The following is a 26,065-nucleotide window of genomic DNA, read 5'->3' on the forward strand; positions in this document are numbered from 1 at the left end:
TACCAAATATTTCGTACCTAACTACTATATAAAGACCCATGTTGTATATGCTCGCATATCCATTATTTAACCATTTTTTAACCATAGTTGAACTACATTAAAACAAGAATAATTGTTATTAAGTTTTTAAAAAGTTTTATATCTGTCAAGAGTCTCCAGGCAAGTGGAGTAGGAACGGGAATCCAAACCCTTTAAGACATTTTATTTATATGAATAAAGAAGAAAAACTTAGGTTATGGTTGATTACGTGCAAATATTTTGTTCACGTAACCGACTGATTTCAGTATGTACGCTTTTATATGTAAATGAGCTTACCCGAAAAATTCCACACAAGAAAGCTATGGACACAGGCGAACATAAATATGAAAGTTCGTTCGTGCAAATAACTCGGAAACTATGCGTAATTTGGCACACCTAATAATTTACCCGTACTTAAAGGTAATTTCTTACACGTGCCTTCTGAAACTGTTCTATATAACTTTAATAAAGTACACTTTGTAAACTTGTAGGTAGCTAAGTTAGAAAGCCACGCTAGTTGTTATGAATATTTAATTTAGTAATAATTAATTTTTAAACTAACCGAGATCGTGTAATTGTGCAGTTCCGATCGATGGTTGGTCAAGTTATAGGAAAATTTATTAAAAATAAAAATAAACTATATATTTTTTTGTATCTAAGAGTTACCTTGGATTGTAAGCTACAGGGGGGTGCCCATATCGAGACACTAGCGGGTAAGGTCAGCTCAGCTGCTTATGCTGTCAGAAAAATTAGACAGTTAATGTTATGTTGTGGGGCAAAGCTGCTGATATATAAACTATATTTATTATTTATACTACAGAAAAGAGCTGTGCGATTGATATGTAAACTTAGATCACGCGAATCCCTTCGTGCCAAATTTTAAGAAATAGGTATACTTACAGTAGCCTCGCAATATATTCATAATAATTTTATCTTTAATAAACAAAAAGTCGATCCAAACAGTCGACTTACTACAAACGGACATAAATTAATGATATCTGCATATCGTCTGAGAAAAGTACAGAAATCCTTTGTGGGGTTGGGTATATGCTATTATAACATGATACCGAAAATGTTTTGTTACATGATACGTACAGTACACGTGTGGACTTATAAAATCTGCAAAAAGTTTTTGGGTTTAGAGATATTGTGAGCAACGGAATCGTCACTATTACCTACCTGCATGTCGTCTTTGGCTCTTTGCTCTCCGGTCCACAGCTGGCGACACTAGACTGAGCGTCCTGTCTGCTCGAGGCAGCTGGAGCGTTGTGGGACTTGGCACAGAGTGTCATGCGCATATCAGCTTCTACCATCGAGTCCATGCTGGCTGAACGAGGAAGCTGCCCCGCAGATTCCCCTTAGGGAGAGCGAACTTAACCAAACCATTTAGGTCTTTGGCAGCTATATTAAACCCATATCCAGTGGCGTGCATAGAGGGCATTCACAGGTATGCAGATGATATAAAATGAATAAAATCTCCAGTACGAGTTATTTGACACTTTTAATTGTACTATCTGACATTTCAAAATAAAAATAAAATAAATACTTGACTTCTTATGTTATCAAATATTCAAAAATATGTATAAATATTAATAAGCTTAAATAAAATTGGACATTGATGTTAATTTTTTTTTTTTTTTTAATATTTTTTTTAATTTAATTTTAATTTTAATTGAATTCTATTTTATTTTTTAACATTATAACCTTATTAATTAATAAAATATTTTTAGACATTTATTTTATAATGCAGTTATATATAAAATGTAAATTATTTTGAAATTATTTTCAAACGTTGTGAAAACCTGTAATAAGCTAAACATTCACTTAGCTCACAACGTAAAAACTAGGACGAGAAAAAATGTATTAGCGGTTGGTTTTCCTAAATAAATAAATAAATAAAAAACTTAAGGATAGGAATTGTTAAAGTTATAAAAAGCCTACTCACAAGTATTTATAACTCGTACTGGAGATTTTCTTCATTTTATATCATCTGCATACCCTGTGCATACCCTGTGCATACCCTCTATGCATGCCACTGCCCATATCCCTAAGCAGTGACGCTAATTCGGAAGAGTGCTAGGCTAATGTGATCGGTTTATGAATTAAGTAATTTAAATTTTTTATATTACTTAACCTCATTTTGCATTTAACGCATATTTTGTCATTCAAATCGTTTAGTAAAAAATTATGGCTTGGCTCTTGGAACGCTAAATGCATTCCAAAAGCATTTCACAATACACATCCAAATAATTTTTTACTTTTAATAATAACGGTAGATGCACTTGCAGGCTGGTTTATAAATGCGAGTAGCATAAAATAATGTTATGTTTTGGAAATAATGTATCCACTTAATATTTCAATGTTCTTTCACCCGAAAAGTTTTCCATCAATTAAGAACTGTTTAAGACATCGCTTTGAACCTTAAAAGGATGCCTCGAGCCGCAAGCGGGCCGCAATGCCCGCAAAGTTTCGTTAATAACGTTACAGTTTAAAATATTTCGTTCAATTCATCAGTAGGTATTTCGAGATATTTTTCAGTTAATATTGATGTTAATTTGTGTTGCTGATCATTTATTTCTGTAGCCCATAATTATCACGCTGGGCTGACGGATTGGTGGTCGCAGTAGTAGTAGCACAGAGGACGCTGCATCCCGTTCTCCGTTATATTGTATTAGTCGCCTTATGCGACACCCGCGAGGAGAGTGCTCGGCTGGCTGGAGTGAGCCACTAGTACTACGGATAATTCAGGCCAACTAAGTACAGAGACAGGCCAGGAACAGAACAGAGCAGACAGACCCGTGTTAAGAAGACCCTCCCCCCCCCCCTCCAACTGACAACTGTGTTCTGATCTGCCGTCACCACGCGCTCACGCGATCTACAAACGCTCTTAAACCTAAACAGGCAAATATTTTAGATGACCGATGGTTCGTGCCAAAATGCTAGAATTGTGGCCCCGTATCCTCCATCCCTCCCCCATCCTGGATATTGATAGGCTGGTGATGATCAACAGACAGATTGACAGAGGACATCAAGCGAGTCAAACACGTTGCAAGATCGTGAAACTTATGAAAATTGTTTTTATAACAAAAAAAAAGTCAAATATTTCTTTATTCAAATAATGCCAGATGGCACTTTTGATGCGTTGATTATACACAAAATGTGAACATAGCAGTGAGCAGTAATGGCGATAACTACATTCGTTAACTTAAAACTAAAGCTACGAGGGTACAAACACGCCCTGGTCTAAGAAGAAACCCACAACAAATTAGCTTATTTCTCAAGATACACTCTTTATAAAGCGCATAATATCGCATCGCATAATCTGAAAATGCCCATAGGGCAAACGATATACTCCTAAAAAGCTACAATATAATAGGTATATCAGAGGAAATCTATAGCTACGCATATATCCTTTCTTTCAGTCTGTGTATCATATCGACGTGAGGCAGGGTTTTCCGGTCCTCTAAGACGTTTCATAAATGACTCTATTTATCGACCCTTTGATCGCGTTCTTTATGATATGCGACGGTTGTTTGTTGAGACAGTTTATCAAACTGATCGCAACTATCAAAAATATTTTTTTTTGTCATCTTTCAATGTTTGGGGTTTCATATTCTATTTGTCTTTTACTGGATCGACCCACGCCTCCCTACACTCCCTATATAATAATAAATATACTACGACAATACACACAACGCCACCTAGCCCCAAAGTAAGCGTAGCTTGTGTTATGGGTACTAAGATAGCTGATGAATATTTTTTTGTATGAATGAAATACACATAAATACTTATAATAGATGATCAAACGAACTTCCTGAAGTGAAGTTCGATCATTATTATATGAGTCGCTTCATTCGAAGATATATTTACAAAGTAGTCCCTTTAACCTACAGGCAACTTCGCACGAATTTAGAGGGTAGTTCAATACTCTTTTGGTATTTATTTTTCATTTTATTTTTTTCTTTCCACCCGCAATATAATCAGTACGTATTCGTATCTTGTGACATTGTTCATTCTTTTTTAGAGATTCGGTAAAAACAAAACTTTTAGGGTTAAGGCACTGATATTTCTATTAAGTGATCTTATGATGGGAGAGGAGGGTACTTATATCTTCGAATGAAGCGACTCATATAATAATGATCGAACTTCACTTCAGGAAGTTCGTTTGATCATCTATTATATATTCGTCGCTTCATTCTTCAGATATATTTACAAAGTAGATTTTCAGAGAAACAAGTTTTGTTTTTGTTTTTACTTTATTAAAAATCACATTTATTCTTAACTTTTTAATGTAAGATCGATTAAGTTTAATTAAAAAATCGATTATATTTAATTTATACTGTTTCCTGCGGTTAGGTGGCAACCTTACTGCCTTACTACAGGAAACACCACTGCGTTTGCAAAATCATCATTGCCAGTCAAGATTGGCCGGTTATAGAACCGGGCAAAAGCTAAAGACGTGCTGGACCAACCAGCCGTCTTTCTAATTGTGTCTAGACTGAGTCCAGCGTGGTAAGCAGCTGACGTGGCAGCGTGTCGTATGCTATGTGCGCTAAACGTGTTCACGTCTACGCCGCTTTCCGATATTACCTGCTTAATCCACCGACTAATAGATTGAGCGGTGGTAGCCTTGTGTGGTTTCTTAAACGTAAGCAAGAGGTTTCCTACATTCGGTGTCCTCATATTTTTTGTAACAAAAATATAATCCTTGAGGACTGAAGCAGGACATATATTGATATTATCGCGAAAAAATGGTAGGGATAATATTGGCTGATCTCGTCTAGGGGCCGAGGTCTTTATAATGTCTGTTATGGCTATCTTGACACCGGTTTGAGTGATCGAAACGTTTTTCATTTTAATTAGGGAAAATGTTTGTACTCTATGGGCTGTGCATAAGGCCAGCAAAATAACTAATTTCTTGGTAATTTTTTCAATGCTTAATTCTAAATTAGGATACCAGTTGCTCACATGATTGAGTACCAACTGTGGATCCCAAGTTGATGTGTACTTTGGCTTATTTGGCCTAATTTTGTACGCCCCTTTGAGTAACCGTTTTATGCAAACGTCGGAACCTACGTCAAAGTTGGTCAAAAGCAGCGACAACGCAGAGCGGTGGCTATTAAGGGAGCCATATGAGCACCCATTATTAAACTGATGCGTTAAAAAAGAGAGCATGTCCGATATTGAGCCATTAAAGACGTCGATATTATGTGATGAACAAAATTGCCACCAAAGTTTTAATGTAACGTTATATTGTTTGATAGTGTTGTCGGCTAATGAAGCCATCATTAGATTTAAAGCTTCGGGCGGGGTTCCCCTGCGTGTGAATGCCGTCCGCAAAGCCTCGCGACACCCAGGGTAAGTTTGCTGTGCAGGGGGTGGTATTCCCTGAAATGAGATTGAAGAAGAGATTTACTAGAGTTCAAATAAAGGACGTGAGAATCGAGTAAACTCCTTAATAGAGGGTACCAGGGCTGCGAAGGCCAATGGGGAAAAACCAAAATTCCCCTCGCCCTATCTTCAATAACCTTGCGTAAGCACTTCAAAATTAAAGAGAAAGGCGGGAACGCGAAGAAGTATTTTGACTGCCAGTTTAGGGTAAAAGCATCAACAGCATATGCGTCTGGTTCTTGCTTCCAAGAAACAAACAAGTCACATTTGGCATTGACGCGAGAAGCAAAGAGGTCAATATCAGGACATCCAAAATGTTTTTTAATAATTTTATAGGCATTATCGGATAGCTCCAACTCTATATCGGGGTTAATCTTTCTGGATTCTTCATCCGCATAATTATCTTTCGTGTTCACGTATGATGCGAACATCCAAATGTTACGTTTCTCGCACCATTGCCAAATGCATCTTGTCAAATCGTTTAGATGTGGGAACTGAATACCACCCTGACAGTTTATGTAGCTAATAGCTGTAGTGTTGTCAACCCTCAGCAATATTGCACAGTTATCGTCTTGACTGGAAAAACTTTTCAATCCCATAAATACGGCGAGAAGTTCGAGATAATTTATATGGTATTTCATTTCTGCGTCTTTCCATCTGCCGTGAACCTTTGCCCCATTACAAACAGCACCCCAACCCGTTCTAGAGGCATCTGTATATATTTCTTTTTGAAAACTTTGATTTCTTATAGGGCACGTTACTGTAAGAATATGAGTGCGCCACCAATTGAGGTCTTCTAGAACAATTAGGGGAATGTTAATCTTACTTTCGTAATTATTATTATTATGTTGTAACGCTAGAAATTTATAACGTTCCAACAATTTTGTATAGAGGAACCCATATTTCACTGCTGGACAAGCCGCTACCAGTACACCTATTAGCTGTGCAAACTCTCGGATTGTACATCTTGGTAACTTCGAAAACCTCTTTACGATCTGATTAATTTTGTTACGTTTATCAATAGATAATGATAATGACATTTCATGTGTATTGTATATGAATCCTAGAAATTTACACTTTTGAGATGGTTTTAAAGAACTTTTATCGTAATTAATTACGAAACCTAAGGATTTTAAAAGTTTTACTGTTTCGCGTACGTTAGTAAAACAGTCATCGTAATCGTTACCGATACATAATATATCATCTAAATAAATGACTGATGTGAATCCTTGTTTTCGAAGATAGGTTATAACTTCCTTCATAATTTTTGTAAAAACTCTTGGTGCCACTGATAGGCCATACGGCATGGCAGTAAACTGGTATGTACATAGATTCTTAGAATTAGGTGCGTAAAAATTAAATCGAAAGTATTTTCGATCGGATTCAGCTATAGGAACTAATAAATATGCTTCCTTTAAGTCAATTGTTGCTAGAAAGCCGCCTTCGGGAATTAACTTGGCTGCCGTCCTGTGATCCTCCATTTTAAAATGTGTATTAGAAATAAATTTATTTAAAGGTTTTAAATTTAAAATAAATCGCTTGCCTCCGTTAACTTTGGGTGCTAAAAAGATTTTTGATATGTACTGGTCGTGACACGGAGTACAAAGCAAGATAGCCCCCAGTTCTAATAATTTACTAATTGCCACCTGTATGTCTTGCGCCTCCTCGTAAGAAAAGTAAGACAAAGGTGCAATAGATTGACGCACTCGAGTACGCAATGGGATTGTAAATCCATGTTCTATCCATGACAATACAACCTTGTTGGTGGTTATGTGATACCACTCGCTAAGAAAGAATCGAATTCTGCCAGCATGTACCTGAACTATTTCTGTTGTGATGCACGGGTTTTCGCGTAAGAGGTCCTCGTTTGAACTTGTGGAAGTGATTGGTATGACCGACGTGGAGCTCCTGGTGGTCTCCTCTGACCTCCCCGCCCCCCCCCTGTTCGACGGGTAACGAGGAGGTCCTGACCAGTTTCCCTGGGCGGAAAACTGAGTGACCGACGTTTGAGGCGTTCTCCCTTTTGGATTAACGCTTGTCTTTTTAATCTGAGATCCTCGTTTCTCAATGGCCTTGCTGGCTTTTATTTTTTCCGATAATGAGTTACCGTATAGGGTCTCATCGCGTTCTGAGTCTTGAATAACGTTAAGGAAATTCTTTTCCAGACTTGGGGTAATTAATTTAATTCTGTCTTTGGTAAGGCAGTGGTGCAAATCGGATAACAAGCGACAGCCGTCACTTAAATATTTTAAGACAAGTATTTTATTGTCTGATTTGAGCAAAACATCCATAGCTTTGTTGATTGCCGCGGTACCGTTTCCTAGTTGTTGTTGGAAACCAACCAATTTCTTATCTCGTCCTCTGACTATATCCGATACTGCGGCTGAGATTTCCGCGTTTAACTTCGGAGCCTGCAGTAGTTTGCAATTAGCTGGTATAAGATGCTCTTTCATGAGCCTATCTTTATCGTCTTTGACCAACCCTTTCTTAAGTAGAGGAGTCCATAAACCGGCTAAACTTTCATGGACATCTTCTCCAAAGTCTGGGGTTCCAGATGTAGAAGACCCCAAAGCAGACAACAACTCTGGGTCCAAACTTATTTCTGCGGTTGCCTCCGCTGGTAAAACAACCTCCTCTTCTAATAGGTCCGGTACGTCCTGCAAAGCAGGAGTCGCCTCCGACGAGCCTCGTTCTAATTCGCGGGGTTCGACATCGCATGTATCTGTAAAAATATGATACTTAAGCGGACGAACAGTGATATAGGTAAATAGAACGTATAGACCTTTTAAAGTTAATATTGTCTCGCAGACAATAATATGTAGCTAATATGCATATTACATAATATATTTGCTACGTTAGTTGTCATGAAAACATGACACATAATTAGCTCGCAGCTAATTATGATCGCAATTGACTCGCAGTCAATCCCGATTCTAAATTCCTTTTATAAAAGTGTTCAACTAACCTGTAATCGCAATTGACTCGCAGTCAATCCCGATTCTAAATTCCTTTTATAAAAGTGTTCAACTAACCTGCAATGTTTTCGTCCTCAGACGATTCAAACGGTCGTATCCGACTCCAATTTTTCTCCTTTACTTTTACTTCCAATTTTCTGATCTTGTATCTGTATTTATCTAACTTTTCTTGTGCACTACGTTTTGGCATTTTTGTGTTAATGCGCGTGCGCTCGTTGCCTCGCACGAAAAAGGAATGAACAATGTCACAAGATACGAATACGTACTGATTATTATGCGGGTGGAAAGAAAAAAATAAAATGAAAAATAAATACCAAAAGAGTATTGAACTACCCTCTAAATTCGTGCGAAGTTGCCTGTAGGTTAAAGGGACTACTTTGTAAATATATCTGAAGAATGAAGCGACGAATATATAATATACAGATAAACACCCAGACACGGAAAAACATTCATGTTCATCACACAAACATTTTCCAGTTGTGGGAATCGAACCCACGACCTTGGACTCAGAAAGCAGGGTCGCTGCGCACTGCGCCACTAGGCCGTCAATAAGTAATTTTACTTTCATTCACGACAACATTTTTTATATACTTAGTGAAATACTTTTTGTCATGTATTTGTAAAGTTTGGAAGGAGTGTAACAAAGATACACTGTAGGTTACGTTTTATTCAATTTCTTTTGACCTTATTAAAATCCAGAATTATTGACTACAAATCTATCAATCGCCATGATCATCGTCAATCAATCATAAATTATCATATCATCTCATCTCATCATCATTCGTCATCATGATAATCATCATAATCACCTTATATATACTAAATTTTGCGCAAAGCGTACTGAACCAATCTTACTAAAATTTGGAATAATTCCCGCGGAATTTATGTAAAACCTAAAAAACACAGGTGGAGCTACGGGCAACAGCTAGTATAACAAGAAATCTATACTATTATTATAAATGCAAAAGTTTGGATGGATGCTTGTTATTCAATCACGCCCGAATAGCTCTGGTTGAAATTTTGCACGGAGATAGATTTCAGGCTAGAAGAGAACATTGGCTGCTTTTTATCCCAAAAAATTGTGGAGTTCCCATGGGATAGATATGTTTATGATTTTCACAGGACACAAGTTCCACATGTTTGTTGCATAGTGGTAGTTGAGAGGTTAAAGGAAATAGGACATAGAAATGCACATCAAAATCCTTACGCGAACGAAGTCAACAACTGGTTAATAAATAAACAAAACACAAAACAATAACAATTTTCACATTAAAGAAACCATATTGACACGAAAAACCGAGTAAAAAACACCCTCAAGTGACAAAGCGTATAACGGTATGTCCTATCTAAAATTAACAATTAGAGTAAAAATGTTAATAGATGGATGATGAGACCTGTATGAAATTAATTTGGGCAGGATTAATTTAATTTCGCAATACAAACAATCATTGTGATCCTCTTGAAATATTTTTGTACGCCTGTGACCGCTTTTCACATCACACAATTCAGTTTAATTAAATATTCGGTCATAATCCCATTATTAAAAGCCTGCTTATTATTCTAACCCGGATTTGATTTACCTTCTACCTATGTTTGTTTGATAAAATCATTATGAAACAATACAAAACCTACTACGGTTGTTATATTCATGGAAACTGGAAATAACTAAACTAAACCTTTTACAGTTTGTTTTCACCATTTCGGTACAAACTAAAAATGTGAATGTATCCAGAGGTCTACTGACTTTCGTTTGGTCATACAAATTTTATTATTTCATATAATAATATTTATTGTGATCATAATCCTGAGCTACTTAGTCAAAGGTTACTTATGAACCTAGGAAACACCTAAATTGAATGAAAAATTATATATAGTTAAGTCCACCACGCTGATCTGGCCCCGTGCGGGTTGGTGGTCTTCAAACACCTTTGAGAACATTATGTAGAACTTAAGGTTTCATCGATGTTTTCTGTCGCTGTTGAAGCCAGTGATATTTTAATTACTTAAAATGTTAGAGGTGTGTGCTGGAATTCGAACTCGGCCCCCCGAAAGTGAAGTCCAGCTCCTACCCACTGAGCTACATCACCGCTTCATTAATAAAATATAATATCACTTGCTTTCAATTATGAGGTTTTTTAATATCGTGAGAAAACCTGCATGCCTGAAAACTCTCTATCAAAAGTCAAAAAGTCAACAGTCAAATATTTCTTTATTCAAACAGGCACATATATAGCACTTTTGATGCGTACATTACATGTAAAATATAACATAGTAGTGAGTTATTGACCGACTAAATTCGTCAACTTAGAACTAAAGCTACGAGGGTCCCAAACGCGCCCTGGTCTAAAAAGAAGCCCACAACAAACTTAGCCGGTTGTTTTTTTTTGTTATCACCATCTCACATTGTCACTTAAAACTATTAAAGAAGCAATGGTTAGAGCAATAATTTACACACAAGCATTTTTATCGTTGACGTAGTCCTTAATACTATAATAGGACTCAAAGCTATGTGAAGTCTATCTGCGTCTGGCTAGCATGGTGGACGACGAATCCTTCTTATGCTGAGAGAATACCCTTGCCGGTATAGTACTGGTAAAGGGTTGATAATAATATAACTGAAAATCAAAGGTAAATGTTTTCCTGGAAATCTCGTAAGATTAGGCGTTACTTATGACGGCAGCGCCGTTTTCGTCGTTTGTGAAATGGGCATTCGGTCGTACTTAATACAACACGAAGACGGCCGATTGGCGCAGTGGGCAGCGACCCTGTTTTCTAAGTCCAAGGCCGTGGGTTCAATTCCCACAACTGGAAAATGTTTGTGTGATGTTTTCAGTGTCTGGGTGTTTATCTGTATATTTTATTTATGTGTACTATTCATAAAAAATATTCATCAGTCACTTTAGAATCCACAACACAAGCTACGCTTACCTTGGCGCTAGATGGCGATGTGTGTATTGTCGTAGTATACTTATATATTTATTATTAACAACAATAATGAGTGTATGAGCTAAAAGAGTTGACCTCATTTGTCAACTAAGCGCAACTTAATGGTAATACACAGACTTCATGATTGTGAATAAATTCCTAGTATTAATGCAGGAGTTTCGTGCCAATACGATTCTTACTTCGACTTGGCTAACCCAACATTAATCTAACAACCTGACCCGAATAGTGATAGTAAAGAATTACGTAAACATAAGACCGATTTTTTTATTAATATAATTTTTGATGGTTTATTTGTACCTGCATGTTACTTTTTTTAAACCTTTCTTATACTTATTACGCTGCAATATTTTAGTAACAATATAATTTTAGTAGATAATTTGGCATACTTAGTTTTGAATTTATTTTCTTTACTTTTTTACGTTGTACCTATACAAGAATCCAATAAGATAAGGTTTGTATCTTTGTAAAAGAGATGCTTTTTATTTCTATCGTTGGATATCGGCATCCAAATTGGGTTTTCTTAGGAAATCCGCTCAGCTTTATTCTACCTTTATTGTATTTATTAGATCTTACACATGTCGCACATGTCTTAAGACTATTTTGTCTAGCGTATGTAAATGTATCTTAAACATGGAGAAATGCTTTTCACTAGTTATCCGCCTTAGTGCATTATTTTTTTTAATATTAGGTTTTTTTTTAGCCGAAATGTTTATTGATGGAACTACGTGGAAAATATGACTCACCAAGACACCACATCATTCACTCACACAATAACATATATACCCACAGGGGTAGCAGCGGTTTGACACTAATTTATAATTTTTTTTCACTTTTACAGACTTCAAGGTCGAAGGTTACCCAGCAATGGTGTGGTTCCATGGCGGAGATTTCGTGAGAGGCAGCCCTAATAGCGTAAATCCCTTTCAACTAGTGCTGAAGCAAAAGGTATGCAAAACATAACAATTTACTAATTGCCTTTGATAAACTTTATATCCCGCTAAAACCACTGTCTTAAGTAAACCTAGCTATGCTAATTTTATTTACTCTTTAATTTAGATAAGTATGGGTCTGAGTTTTAATGCATTATTCATTGTTTAAGGTAATTTTTGTGTCTGTCGCCTACCGTTTAAATATATTTGGATTCTTCTCAACGCTGGATAATGAAGCTCCAGGGAACTTTGGTTTGTTAGATCAAGTAGCAGCTTTATCTTGGGTCAAGAATAACATCGAAAGTTTTGGAGGTGACCCTGATAACGTTTGTATATTCGGACATGACGCGGGCGCTGTTAGTGTTGGACTACATTTATTATCTCCATATTCATCAGGACTATTCCAAAAAGCTATTGCTATGAGCGGCAATGTACTGTCACCAGAGACTGTAAACATTGCAAGAAAAGAAATCATAACTGTCGACAAAGTAGCTAGTGCTTTTAGTTGTTTTCGCAAACCGACATTCCAGTTACTAGATTGCCTAAGAAGAGTAAATTTTCAAGCATTATTGGATATCGGAGAACCGTTAGCTACTTGGAAGCCTATTGTAGATACCGGCTTTAGTAACATTACTCAGCCATTTATATCGGATCAGCCAAGCAAAATGTTTAATGATGAAGTATTTAGTCCCGTACCAGTTTTAACCGGTTACACAAATATGGAAGATGGTCTTCTTCTCGATAAAGGAGAGGATTCTGGCATCAGCCAAAGAGAATTTGACATTATGCGCGAGGAAGTTATTCTATCTGATATCACCGTAGATAATAGTTCATGTTTCACAAATCAGCATCATATACAAGATGCCGTCGAATTTTTTTATAAGCCTATACCACCAACGACCAATGAAACAATTCTTCGTAAACAATTTTTGGATTTTTACACAGACAAAGTCTATGGGGCCACGACCTACCAATTAGCGAAGTTTATTAGTAAACATGCTCCTGTTTATCTATACAGATTTGATTTGAAACCGTTTTCAGATGTAGCCAATGAGGGTATACCGGATTGGATCGCAGTGCCACATAATTTTGATTTGATTTTCACATTTGGGTTACCCTATTTAGCGTTACCTGAAGACTTTAACAAATGGGACTACAGAGATAAGAGCATCTCTGAGATAATTATGAAAATGTGGACCAATTTCGCTTGGTACTCTAATCCTACTAATTCAGGTGTGATAATTCAATGGGATACTTTTGAAGTCGAGAGGCCTGGATTTTTTATAATTGACAGACAGAATTTTACTATGAGTACACCAGCGACTGTGAATTATAAAGCTTTTGAATTCTGGACTGATTTTTATCCAAAAGTTTTGGAGATTGGCACGAAGTGTTGCAAAGAAGTTCAAGACGATTCTGGTGCTGATTCGGTATTCGCACAAAAGATATTTAAAAACATAGTTGCTTTATATTTAGTTTTAACTATTCTTTCATAAAAATCAAAAGAAGTTATCTGGATAAATTTGGAGTGTTATTTTTGTATAGTCTATTTAATAGAGTCGCAATTTATTTATGAAAAGTTATTGTATTAACCTTCAATCAAACCAAAGATCCATATTTATCTATATACGAACCCTTCTAATAAATTTGATAAATATACTATGGCGTTTGATATTTCCGTTCATAAAACGTCAGTATCCTTAATCTCCAATGCGAAGAGCGACGAAGTGGAATAATTAATCTAAAAGTAGGTAAGTGTAAAAACCGTATTGGAGCAGCGAGGACGGTCGTCACTCCAAATCACTCTCTCCTCTAAAAGAGGCCATTTCTTTGTCATGGGAAATTGATAGGATAAGATGAATTCTATAACCGCTGCATAAATCAGATCTCTTGGTGAATGCCAACATCGTCATCGTGCAGTGGAAGTGCAAAGAAGCTTTAATGGTTATTACTGACGCCATTAAAAGTCCTTTGTCTCCCCCACAACATCGCTTTTACACACTCTGTCTTCGGGCAGGCTGCGTCGGGCATATACGAGTATATAACAATCCTTACTCTATGCTTAAACTTGGAAAAATTTACCTAATGCCATATTATATATTATCTTTTGCCACAGAAGTAAAGTCTGATGCTGTAACATGTATCCAGGGTCGACTTTTATTAAATTTGTGAGAAAAGGGGCTGTCACATTCTATACTATGGGTAGGCTTCAGTTAGTACATACGCTATTTCCCAGCCTTTTTGTCCCTTTGATAAAGCGACGGATCGACAGGACATCAAATAACAAATTGTTTCGTTTAAGAAGCAAGTATTAAAAAATAAAATACATGACGTAAGCAAACTATTCCAGCGATCTTTAATGCCCCAAAATCTTTAAACATATCTTCAACTCTAAGGCTAAGCTAAGTAGTCATAATAAAAATTGACCCAGTAGTTTTTCAGGAAAAGGTTGACAAAGCTACATATTATAAAACACGATAGTAGTAACCCTTTAGGGCACTAAAGTACCTAGCTTTTGCCCATGTTTATTACGCTGTTTAAAAAAAATCCCGTGGGTACCCCAAACAAAATAGATCTTCAACAATATAACCTCTACACACGTTTCGCTCCGAAACCGAAGCATACTCAGGAGATGTTAACTTTACAATGAAATTATTTATTTATTAATTAAATTATTTATTAATTTATTTTTTACTTTTTAAGTGATATAATAATTGTTAAATTCCGTGGGAACCGATTGTATTCCTTTCTATTCCTATATACTTACCAAAGATCCAAATGACTGATTGCTTAGTTAGGGCGTGAAGTAAGGACAAACAAACAAACTTTCGCATTTATAATATTGGTAAGGATTGCCAATTTAGAACTTAAAACTGTACTGTCTAGTAGGTATTATATGTAGGTAATGTAAAAAACACCATTCATTTCGGCTTTACATTTCACATAACGCACTTATCTCTCTTTTGTGGCCGGTTATGTAGCAAATACGAAGTTGTAAACAATTGCTTTGTTTAAGATTGTATATATGCGTTTCAAAACATTTCAATATTATTCACAAGGACTGACGGGAATAGGGGTGAAGAACGCCAACTTGCTTCCTTCGAGTGGGAACTGAGATTTTCTTCTAAGAGAAACCCAATAAGTACTCGTCAATTTAGACCCAGTCTTTTTTCCGAACTTTTACTTTGAAAGTCAATCGCTCAATGATTAAAAAGTTTACAAGTAAAGAATGTATTGAACCCGGCAAATTTCCCTTTCGACCTTTTCTCTAGTGATCAATAAACGTCTAATGTTTCGCTAGTTCGTGATTGTGGACCATTACTCATAAAACTTACTTGTTCGAACGTCAACATTTGCGATAACAGCCCGCAAAGGAAAATTGTACTCGCCATTCGAAAGTTTCGAAATAAATTAGCGTCGAATTTATTTGTTGGGAATTTCATAAATTTTGTCCTTTCGTTGACATTATCATCGGTATGTTCCAGTGTTTGGCACTTGCATTTTTACACACCATACAAGCTACAAGACTGATTTAAAAGGCGTATACTAATTTGAGTGTTAGAGGTAGGAGAGCCGTCGCTTAGTGGAAAAGCGCTCAAGCCGCAATAGCCGGACAGTCGCAGGTTCAAATCCTGCAGAAAAAAAAACAAATTTTATATTTCGAAATTTCGGGACAAACTACCTTGATACTCAGCCTAATAATGTCCCACTGCTAGACACAGGCATCCTCATCATCATCACCCACGCAAGCTAACTGGTCCAAATTAGTTCAGATTTTCAGAAAACTGTCTCAAATTAGCAATAGATAAAAAAAACTATTGCAAGCACCTCTTTAAGCCTTATTTCATTCTTATAGACTCCCTTTCTACTTCTTCTGTTTCTGGGGTTGTCTTCGTACTGCGTAGTCATACGTAGGACCGCTGATGCAAGAAGTCATAAAACGATTGAAACGCCTATGTTCCGTCATGGATACAGATGTAGTATATATACTGATGTAGTTTCTGTCTTATATGAGAGAGTTTTGGAACATAATATATAATATAGCGGATGGTTCAGTGGGTAAGACTCCGTCTTTCCTTTCGGGTGTCCAAGTTTTATCCCCTCTAATTTTTTGGAGTTATGAGCGTTTATAAGCATTAATTGCTTTTTATTATCACTTGGTGTAACGATGGAAGAAAACATTGTCAGGTAACATGCATAGCCATGTTCTCAATAATACTCTGAAGGGAAGTCAACCAGTACGAACTTGGTCAGCGTGTTGGACTACGGCCTACACCCTTCTTATTCTAAGAGGAGTCGTGGGTCGGTAATGAGCTGATGTTGGTGATGATATAATGTGAACCCGTGTCCTGTAGTGGGTCGGTAATGAGTAACATAATGATGGTGATGGTATAATATAAACCAGTTACACCAAATTTATGGTAGTAAAGCTCTCCGATCCCTACCATATCTGAGGAATTAGAGTTTTCCAGATCGAAGAATATATTTAATAAAAAATAACCTGATTGGTACCTGCGAATAACAAAATATTTCCGAAAACATTTCTTGAATGTTCACAATAACAAACAAACATAAACAAAGGGAGGGTTCCAGAATCATTTTGATGATAGTTTTCCGTGCCAAGAAAGTTCTAGTCTTTAAATAAGGGATTGAAGCCAGCGGATGTTGTAGTCTGCACTGAGAGCAGAGTGACGGCATACGCCTATAATTGAGGTAACCTACGATTAGAAGTTGTGGAACCTTGGAATGTTCTGGAAACTTGGAATGAAGAGCTGAATAAAGACCTACCAGAGTAATCAGGTGATGTAATTCCAAATCTTAAATAGGTAGAATTGTACACTATATTGTTCATGCTACTCGCAGGTATATCAAAATCAGTAATTTGCGAACTAACTGTACTTACTACGAGTAATGATAATGGTAATATATGATAATGGTTATTATCTGCATCCAATCTTATAGTATTCTGTACTCTTGGCGCACTGCCATACTATCGAATACAGTTTTATAAATCCTAAATTCTAATTGTACCACGTTAATAATTAGTAATTAGGAATCTATACTAATCTGTAGAAATATTATAAAAAGGAGAGAATTTTTTTGTTTGTTCGTTTGGCTCCGAAACTACAGGACCGATTTATAATTTATTATGCAAATAAGTTATGTACTACATGATTAAAGTACTAAAAAAACAGTAAAAATTGACGATTCTCACAAACAATAGCTAGTCGCGCACAACCGCTAGTGTATAAATTCATTTACAGTCACCTGAAAAATAGCATCTTATAAAAGCGACAATTCAAACACATAAATATATTTAATATTTTTTGTTTGATTCCGGATGTCTGTGGTTTGTGTATAGACTTTGCTTCGCTTGGTCATTAATTATGACATTTTAGGTCTGTATTCAGTGTAATGGAAAGAGGTATAAGAAATGAGAACAATTCAATGTCCTGTTTAAATAAAAAAAAAGAATTATGAACAAAAAAAACTGCCACGATGTTTTAGCAATTTCGATGAAGCGAAAACACTTTTATTTCCTGCGCCAAGTAAGAAAGTTTAACGAATGAGGAAAGACAATACCTACACAAAAAAAGCTAATAATATTTGTCCATTTGTCGACATTTCACCGCAACATCTTTATGTGAGGTCAGCGAGGAGAAAAAATAAAAGAGACAGTCATCTGTTGAAACTGATTGTGGACGTAAGTAGGTAGATACGTACCTATATTATATATTTAAAATAATAAACATATCATAGAAGGTTATCGGGCTTAACTTTAGGTCAGTATATTATGTTAGATGTCATTACTATATATATACATATAATAACAAAATCAGGTAGGTATTTTACAAAAAAAAACAAACTGGTACCTTGACGCCACCCGATCTCAGCACAGCTAGTAATAGACAGACGGGTGGCATCGGGTGTTGTCAATTAACACACTGATCTACATTTCATCGATTATTTGTGGTTGACAAAGATAATATGGCGTAGAGTGTTGTCAAATATATACCGAAATAAACTTGACGCCAAGGGCACCACCGTGCATCACCACCAATTTGTGGTTGACCGAAATAATATGGCGTCGTGTGTTATCAAATAACACACCAATCTACACTTGACGCCAATGGATCCCACCGTGCATCGCTACCAATTTGTGGTTGAACGACTCCAATTTGGGGTTTTTGTAAGTAACACTCTAATCAATAGCACTTGATGCCACGCGATTGAAATGCAAATGCAACTAATTTTTGATTGACAGATATATTTCATTGGATGTTGTCTACACACTGATCACACTGAACGACACGCGTCGCATATTGACCACTGCTTCTACACCAATCGGTGTCAAAAGTCCGCCTCGCACCACGTCGGGATTCGGTGAGGTATTTCTGGGCATACACTTATATTTGAATGGACTTAACACGCTAGATAACACTTTGGGTACGGCGAGTTATATTGACTAATAAAACTGAGGTCCCCCAAATTAACTTGATGTTTGAATTGTTCACTTTGTCCTGTATATCCGTATATCCTGCTGTAACTTTTGAATAATTTCAGTCATATCCTGTATTTTATGTCGCAGGGAAATGATGAAATCAGGGATCAGGGGTTTGGAATATATAATATAAGAGAATAGGCGAGATCCTCAAAACAAATGTATTCCCCTATTTCCTACAGGGATAATGCCTCTAGCGCATTCATTTTTCTTGTCGTTAAATCAAAGTCTAGTGTAGATATGTCGCTATAATTTTTTTATTCGAAATGCTTATCACTTTAGAAAATCTGACCCTATTAAATACCCAACCTTTCTTTTTTTTTACTGCCCTGTGCAGAGACAAATATAAAAAAATATAAATAACATGAAAGAAATTAGGACCTAGACATAATCTTTTTTGTACCTTTCATGCAAACATAGGTAATTGAATCGGCTCAGTTTTGGTTAAGAAAACAGAGGGTTACGAAAGGTCGATCTCTTCAACTTTTTATTGGTAAAATCGGTCTGCGGTGCAGTTGTCACTGTCGCACTCTACGAAGAAGACATGAATAGTTCAGGCTCAGCGCGACGGCAATAGTTTTTACAAATACATTAGTCTTTTGTAGGGAGTTTCACAATCCACGGTCCTGGGCCACTGGTTTCCAGCGGCTCCCAGCGACTCGCTGCATACCTCGTTGGGGCCGACCTACGCTGCATTTACCGTTGCGGACTCGCCGTTCCAGCACCTTGGCACTTTAACGTCCATCGGTTCTACTAGCTATGTGCCCCGATCATTTCTACTTCGGCTTCGCGCCTCGCTGAGCTATGACGGTTATTCTTGTTCTTCTACTGATCTTCTCATTTCTGATTCGATCACGTAGATATACTCCTATAAACATAGCTCTCTCTATCGCGCCCTGAGTGACTCTGAGCCTTTTTATGAGGCTCATAATAAGACGACCACTTTTATGTGTACCAACGTCAAATTACTAGCTCACTAGTACTAAAGTCACTAAGCTGAACAAGGCTGACTACGGAACCCTAAAAAGGGCTTCGGGATGGAGTTAAAGGCGTTGGGCTGGGGTTTACCAGTAATCAAAGTAAACAAGCAAAGTCATCGGAACCCAATCTCGCTTAAGGAAACTGCCGTTTTAACTGGCGGGGTTTATGCATTATGAATCTGTGTGCTTATATCTGAGAAACCAGTTGAATGTGATAACTGTGCGAAGTTGGATGTGTTTTAAAGTTCCTCCTTGGAAATAAATAACGGTGAGTGTTATCTTTGTTATTAAAACAGTTAACGGTTCGAAAATAAAGCAGAGATATTTATTAAAATTACTTGCATCAACTATACTTTTATCTACCCACCTACGAGTATTAATCAGATACTATTTATAACTGCCTAAATGAATATCTAGGGGTTATTTATGGTGAAAAATATTAATAACTTATATCTATAATGAAGCTTAAAATTATATATTTCTATTTTTTTATACACTTTATTTGTACACCACAAAAAGAAAACAATGGCCACAATCCATTGTGGATTGTGGCCATTGTTTTTTTTCAAGGGGTAACTTAAAAAGTAGGATACAAAACGCGGCCTCGTCGCTTAGTAACGATCTCTTCCAGGCAACCTTAGGATTAGGAAAATCAATATAAAAAATAATAAACTAATATATATAACTAAATAAATAATCTTTATTTTTGAAACTATAAAGTAACATTACAGATCTATCCATACCAATAATAAAAATGTGAACGCGTCTTGATTATTTGTGCTTGTTTGTTACTCGGCCCAATCGCTATCACGATTTGATAAAAATAAGGCACGGTAATATCAAAATCAAATCATTTCTTTATCCCGGGGAAAGGCAAAGACTAGTTTAATTCCGGGATAACACCCGGAAATAGTTTCCAGACGATAAAGATTATTTTTTACCTAACTAACGCGGCCAATCTATCTTTACAATATTTTGCATTACGATATATGGTATTCTAGAAATACGCTTTATCTAGAAAAAACTAACGGCTCGCGCGGGACTTTATAAATCTAAACCAACGCGGATGTATCCCAGCTACTTCTAACTCACCATTTTACTCTTCACTCTTGACTCGTTCGTCTGATAATATTCAAGGCAGCATTAGACATTGGTATATTAAGACTCATTGGTTTTTAAGCGCCAGCGTATCGTGGAACAATTAATCGCGCGAGTAAGACTATAGCAGTAGGTACCACATAAAGCTTTCATTTTGTCATATGGCAGAGCTTGTCCGAGAAATTACTATCACCATGCTTATTTCTGCCGTCAAACTACATTGCTTGTTCCGGTCTGTAGGGCGTGATTGCCGGTGTTATTACTGTCACATAAAACTTAATAATAACAAAGAAGCGTTTATACCGGGAACAGAGTTCGTAAGCCTCAACTATTTTTTCTGAGTAATCTGAGTTTTCTTCTTAAACTTAAGCGCTAAGCTATTTTCGGTGTAGCCTTTTCCAAACTTCTCCATCCACAGCCCTTTCTTTAACCTCTTTATACGTACCCACCTTTCGTTTTATTTTCCACAAAAACCAGTCTCTAACGTCCTCGTCCCCTCTTTCCACCTAATTTTCCCTACATTTTATTCATAATAAAATCATCATGTCTTAAAAGGTGGCCAATCACTTTCCCTCTTCTGATTTCTATAGCTCTAATTATATTCCTCTTTTCACCGACTCTAGTTAGTTCTTTGTTTCCAATTTTCTCAGTCGAACTTTTTCTATCCATTCGGCCCCAACACCAAATTTCGAATTATTTACAGATATATAATAGCATGTGCGTTTTATGCAATTTAAATATCACATGCTCCATCATGAGGCCTGCATGCCTGAGAGTTATTTGCCTTTTGCCTCTATAATGTTTCTAAACCATTCTCATGTGTGGGAGACCCGTACACTGCAGTGGGCCGGTAATTAAATAAATAAATGTAAATAATCATGGACGCTTAATACCTATGCCTCAGGTTCGACACAGAGCGACACTCTTTCACTAGACCGTGTTGCATTGCGTGCCCTGCGAATTGAATTAGTTTTCAACTTACTATCAGGGGCCATCACTGTAAAAAAGGATAGCTCCAGTTTAAGACATAAATTCAATTAAGAGATTTGTATACAACGGAATTAACACCGGTGTTCACCTACGAGAACTAAAATATAATATTTTACGTAGACACGATCTATTTGAAGGTCCTTCTGTTAATGCATCGTATTTTCCTGTTTGGTCGTAAATAACCTGTTGATCAAGCCTGGTCGGGGTCAATGACGTTTTTTGTAAAGATGAGACGACCCAACGCTTTTTTAAAGACTAACTTCTTTATTCGTGAGTTTTATTAACTACACTGGTTTAGAAATCCAAAATACGACTGTATCAACTATAATATATCAAAAGGATACAACTTTTACTAAACATAATTCCTCCTTAGTACTCTTTAGAACAAAAGCATTAATTAAATGCTATAAATATTAAATTTATTTTATTCTTAGACGTAGTTTTTGCTATCTACGTTTTAACCTAATTCATTTAACAGTTACTTAATCCATAAATCATAAATATTGGTATTATATCTGGACTAGTGGTTTCCCGCGTATCTAACGAGTGATAACTTTCTCCTAAAACATATTGACATTTGATCGCTGATTTCAATGGATAAACCATCCACAGCATGATATTACATTTCTCAAAACGCAGATAAAGTCAAAAAAGGTAGAGGTGCATCCTGTAATTTTGCAGGCATCGACTCGGTACTCCCGAATGGTCAGCCGAAGTCGTAAGCCATTGGGCTACCTCTGTGTAACGATTACGTAACCAATAAATAAAAACAATAATAATATTGTATGCTAATATTGCGCCTTAATATTGATGTTTTCAGATAATGGCATACAAGCAGATCTTAGTGTTGCTGATGACAGCGTATCTGGTGGCTGGACAGAGGCCTTCCTTCGCTGGCACAAAGCCCATAGGGTTCCCTGATGTTATCGCACCTGCTGATCCACTAGGAAATCGGTGAGCTCGACTCTTCTTTCTGATCTTTAAGCCCTGACGCAAAAACAACGGGGTCCTATAAGTTCGACATGACTCTGTGTGTCTGTGTGTGTGTGTGTGTGTGTGTGTGTGTGTGTGTGTGTGTGTGTGTGTGTGTGTGTGTGTGTGTGTGTGTGTCGGTCTATGGCGTGGTATTTCCGTAACGGATGAACCGATTGTTTATTTTTATTTTTATTTGAAAGGTGAATGGGTGAACGCGAGTGTTCTTAGCTATTATCATATATAAAATCGGACCATAATGGCCGCCGCCACGAAATGGCGAATCACATATTTTTTTACATCTCCATCAATGTGACTATTAAATGAAAGGGCTTGACTGGTAGTAATGTGTAAGTAAATGAAAACAGAAACATAACTTCACATTCATAGCTATGCGCGTGACGGTCTTTTAATAGGGTTGTCAAAAGTAGACACTTAGAATGTCATGAATTAATTTATACGGAAAAATTAATTTGCTTCTTTTGATTAAATATTATTACAGGGTGATTCCTTCTGAAATATACTTATGCACCCTTCAACAGTATTTCGAAATTCGGTTACACGTTGTATATTTAAAGTCGGAAGTTTTTGTTAATTTTTAATTTATAAATTAATATTTCGTCTACTCAAGCGTTTTTATAAGTTAAGCTATTTATTTTATCATACACGATTCCTATTTCGCGACCAGGCACCCCGCGCCTAGGGATATTTACGTCCATTTTCAGAAACCTAGACAACCTATCATGGTTCTGTAAACGGAATAATGTATTTTTATGAAATAAGAAGATAAAAGCTAAGCTAGATACCTAAAATTAACTGCATAAAAAAGTAAATAACGCTTCAATGATTGCGATTTCTTAAGAAGCATATTTTCATTATAAAACTATTCCTAATGTCATTCGAATTGCATAGACAGACATAAAGAAAATCTATTTATTGCATATTAGCAATAACCTAGTCTAGGACTTAAGGCCGTTTGGTCAAAATTACAAATCTAGAAAATCTGCTTTATGACTCAGTATTTCTCAGTATTTCCTTAAGAAGTAAATACATCATTTAATAATCTTCTTCAGTACCTAACACTTCTTTCGCTCGCAGTTATAATAAATAAGACAGATTTTCTATAATTAAGTACCTTTAATTAAGTGAATGGTTTTTATAAGTTTTATAAATGTTAAACATCCAGGTACTTACTTATATAAAGAGCGTAATGAAAAGAATTATAAGACAGGTTAGAATGCTTCAATCTAAAACTAAAAAGGTGCTCGATCAAAAATTTATAATAGAGCTTAACCACAGAATCCTGAAAAGCTCTTACCTGCCACATGCACAGCCTGTTGAGTTAAGTGCACTTCACTAGAATTTAGTACCAGCTTGGGAGAGGCATAGACTAAGTACATTTACTTTTCCTTGCATTACGATGAGAACATTTACCGTTACATCAGCTTTAAGCTTAGACGCCTGATTAAATTGCAAGACTAGCAATTTAAAAAGGCCCATTTTTACTAAGGATGTGGGTGGTACTTAGAGAACAAAGATGTTTCACCAACTCTTAGATGATGGCTAACGATGTTTTACGCCATTTAAAGTTACGGCAACGATTCGGCATCGACACTTGATGAAAAAAATATAAATTCTTTTTTTTTTTTTTTAATAACCTTAAATCTGAAATAAGATAAAAATTTAGATACCACATTATCTTTATTTACTTTTGCAGTTTTGGAGACGATTCACCACTGCCCGCAGAAGCCAACGGAGACCGAGCGCTAGTCGAGCGTCTGAACAAGCTACCAATCGACAAGCAGCCTTTCTGGTTCATCAACTGGAAGATTCTAGAAGAGAGCAGAAAGAACCCACAGTCGTACCCACAAAGAGAAAACTCCTTCACTAACAATTTCCAAAATGGAGTCAGTACTGGACAGTCTTCGGGGAGCATTCAATCAAATGCTCCTCAGGCGAATCCCGCAGCGAATTCCGGTGGGCTAACCTCAAAATTTGGTGAATCAAATACTGGAGCAAATACAGCCGGTGGCAACTTCGCAAGCAACTTTAATAATAATAGACACACCCAACAAGGATACAATCGCCAGTTTGAAAGGCGAGGTTATTATTGATTTTTTTTATTTTTTTTAAACTGCACAGTTTTGATTTATGATACATTTTTTTAATTTTATAATAAACCTATCAAAATGTTGTTTTAGTTATTTTAAAAGAACTCATCCTATCCTTAATCCTGTTCCTGTATACACCGTGTGTCCGAATTACGAAAAACTATTGAAGAGTGCACAAATATATTTCATAAGGGAACACCCTATAAAAATATTAAATCAAAAGAAACAATTTAATTTTTCCATACAAACTAATAGAAACCATTCTCAGTGTTTACTTGTGACAACCCTATTGAAGATAAAAGACTGACACGTGCGAGCACCTACGCTTTGCGGCACATACCTAATCGCTGTTTTTGATTTCTTTCACCAAAACTATGGCAATGGTATACTTTCGACAGATAATGGTTTCGGTTTCACAGATAAGTCTCAGAGACAGGAAATAATGTACCTCTAAAGCCTCTGATGTATTATTTCCGTTTTGTATAGAGATTTAATTTTTATAATAAATATATTAAAATGCTGGGCTGGGCTTTCTACCATGATTTTATCCACCGAAATCAGTACTATTAAACTATGTTTGTCTGTGGCTTCGGCCGTGCTATTTACCGACGGCCGATTGGCGCAGTGGGCAGCGACCCTGATCTCTGCGTCAAGGCCGTGGGTTCGATTCCCACAACTGGACAATGTTTGTGTGATGAACATGAATGTTTTTCAGTGTTTGGGTGTTTATCTATATATCATAAGTATTTATGTATATTATTCATATAATTATTCATCAGTCATCTTCGTACCCATAACACAAGCTATACTTACTTTGGGGCTAGATGGCGATGTGTGTATTGTCGTAGTATATTTATTTATTTATTTATTTACCACCCGGTACGGTTAGGGGTATGGGTTTAATATAATTGCCATATCTACTCCTTCGCAGGTTAGCCCGCTATTATCTTAGACTGCATCACCACTTACCACCAGGTGCGATTGCAGTCAAAGGCTAACTGTAGTGGAATAAAAAAAATTATACTTTTTCTGAATAGTAATTTAAATAGATTTTTAATTCTTATTTACCGGAAGCCAATGTATAAAATTACACATACATAACCCTCATTCAGCTATTATTACTTGAAGTAGAAAAAAAAAGTGAAAAGGCCCT

At 36.4% G+C, this 26,065-nt stretch overlaps 1 protein-coding gene across 1 annotated transcript in view; it reads left to right on the top strand.

The window, feature by feature from the left end:
* Positions 1–24,976, top strand: part of LOC120631126 (carboxylesterase 1C) — a 33,809-nt gene extending 8,833 nt beyond the window's left edge. The window contains exons 2-5 of the mRNA XM_039900573.1: positions 12,169–12,275; positions 12,430–13,662; positions 22,650–22,783; positions 24,519–24,976. Of these exons, the coding sequence (XP_039756507.1) occupies positions 12,169–12,275; positions 12,430–13,662; positions 22,650–22,783; positions 24,519–24,915 (1,871 nt within the window). The 3' untranslated portion in view covers positions 24,916–24,976. The remainder of the gene's footprint in view (positions 1–12,168; positions 12,276–12,429; positions 13,663–22,649; positions 22,784–24,518) is intronic.
* Positions 24,977–26,065: the final 1,089 nt, after the last annotated feature.

The sequence above is a fragment of the Pararge aegeria genome, chromosome 17 (genome assembly GCF_905163445.1).
Source record: "Pararge aegeria chromosome 17, ilParAegt1.1, whole genome shotgun sequence".
Classification (NCBI taxonomy): Eukaryota; Metazoa; Arthropoda; class Insecta; order Lepidoptera; family Nymphalidae; genus Pararge; species Pararge aegeria.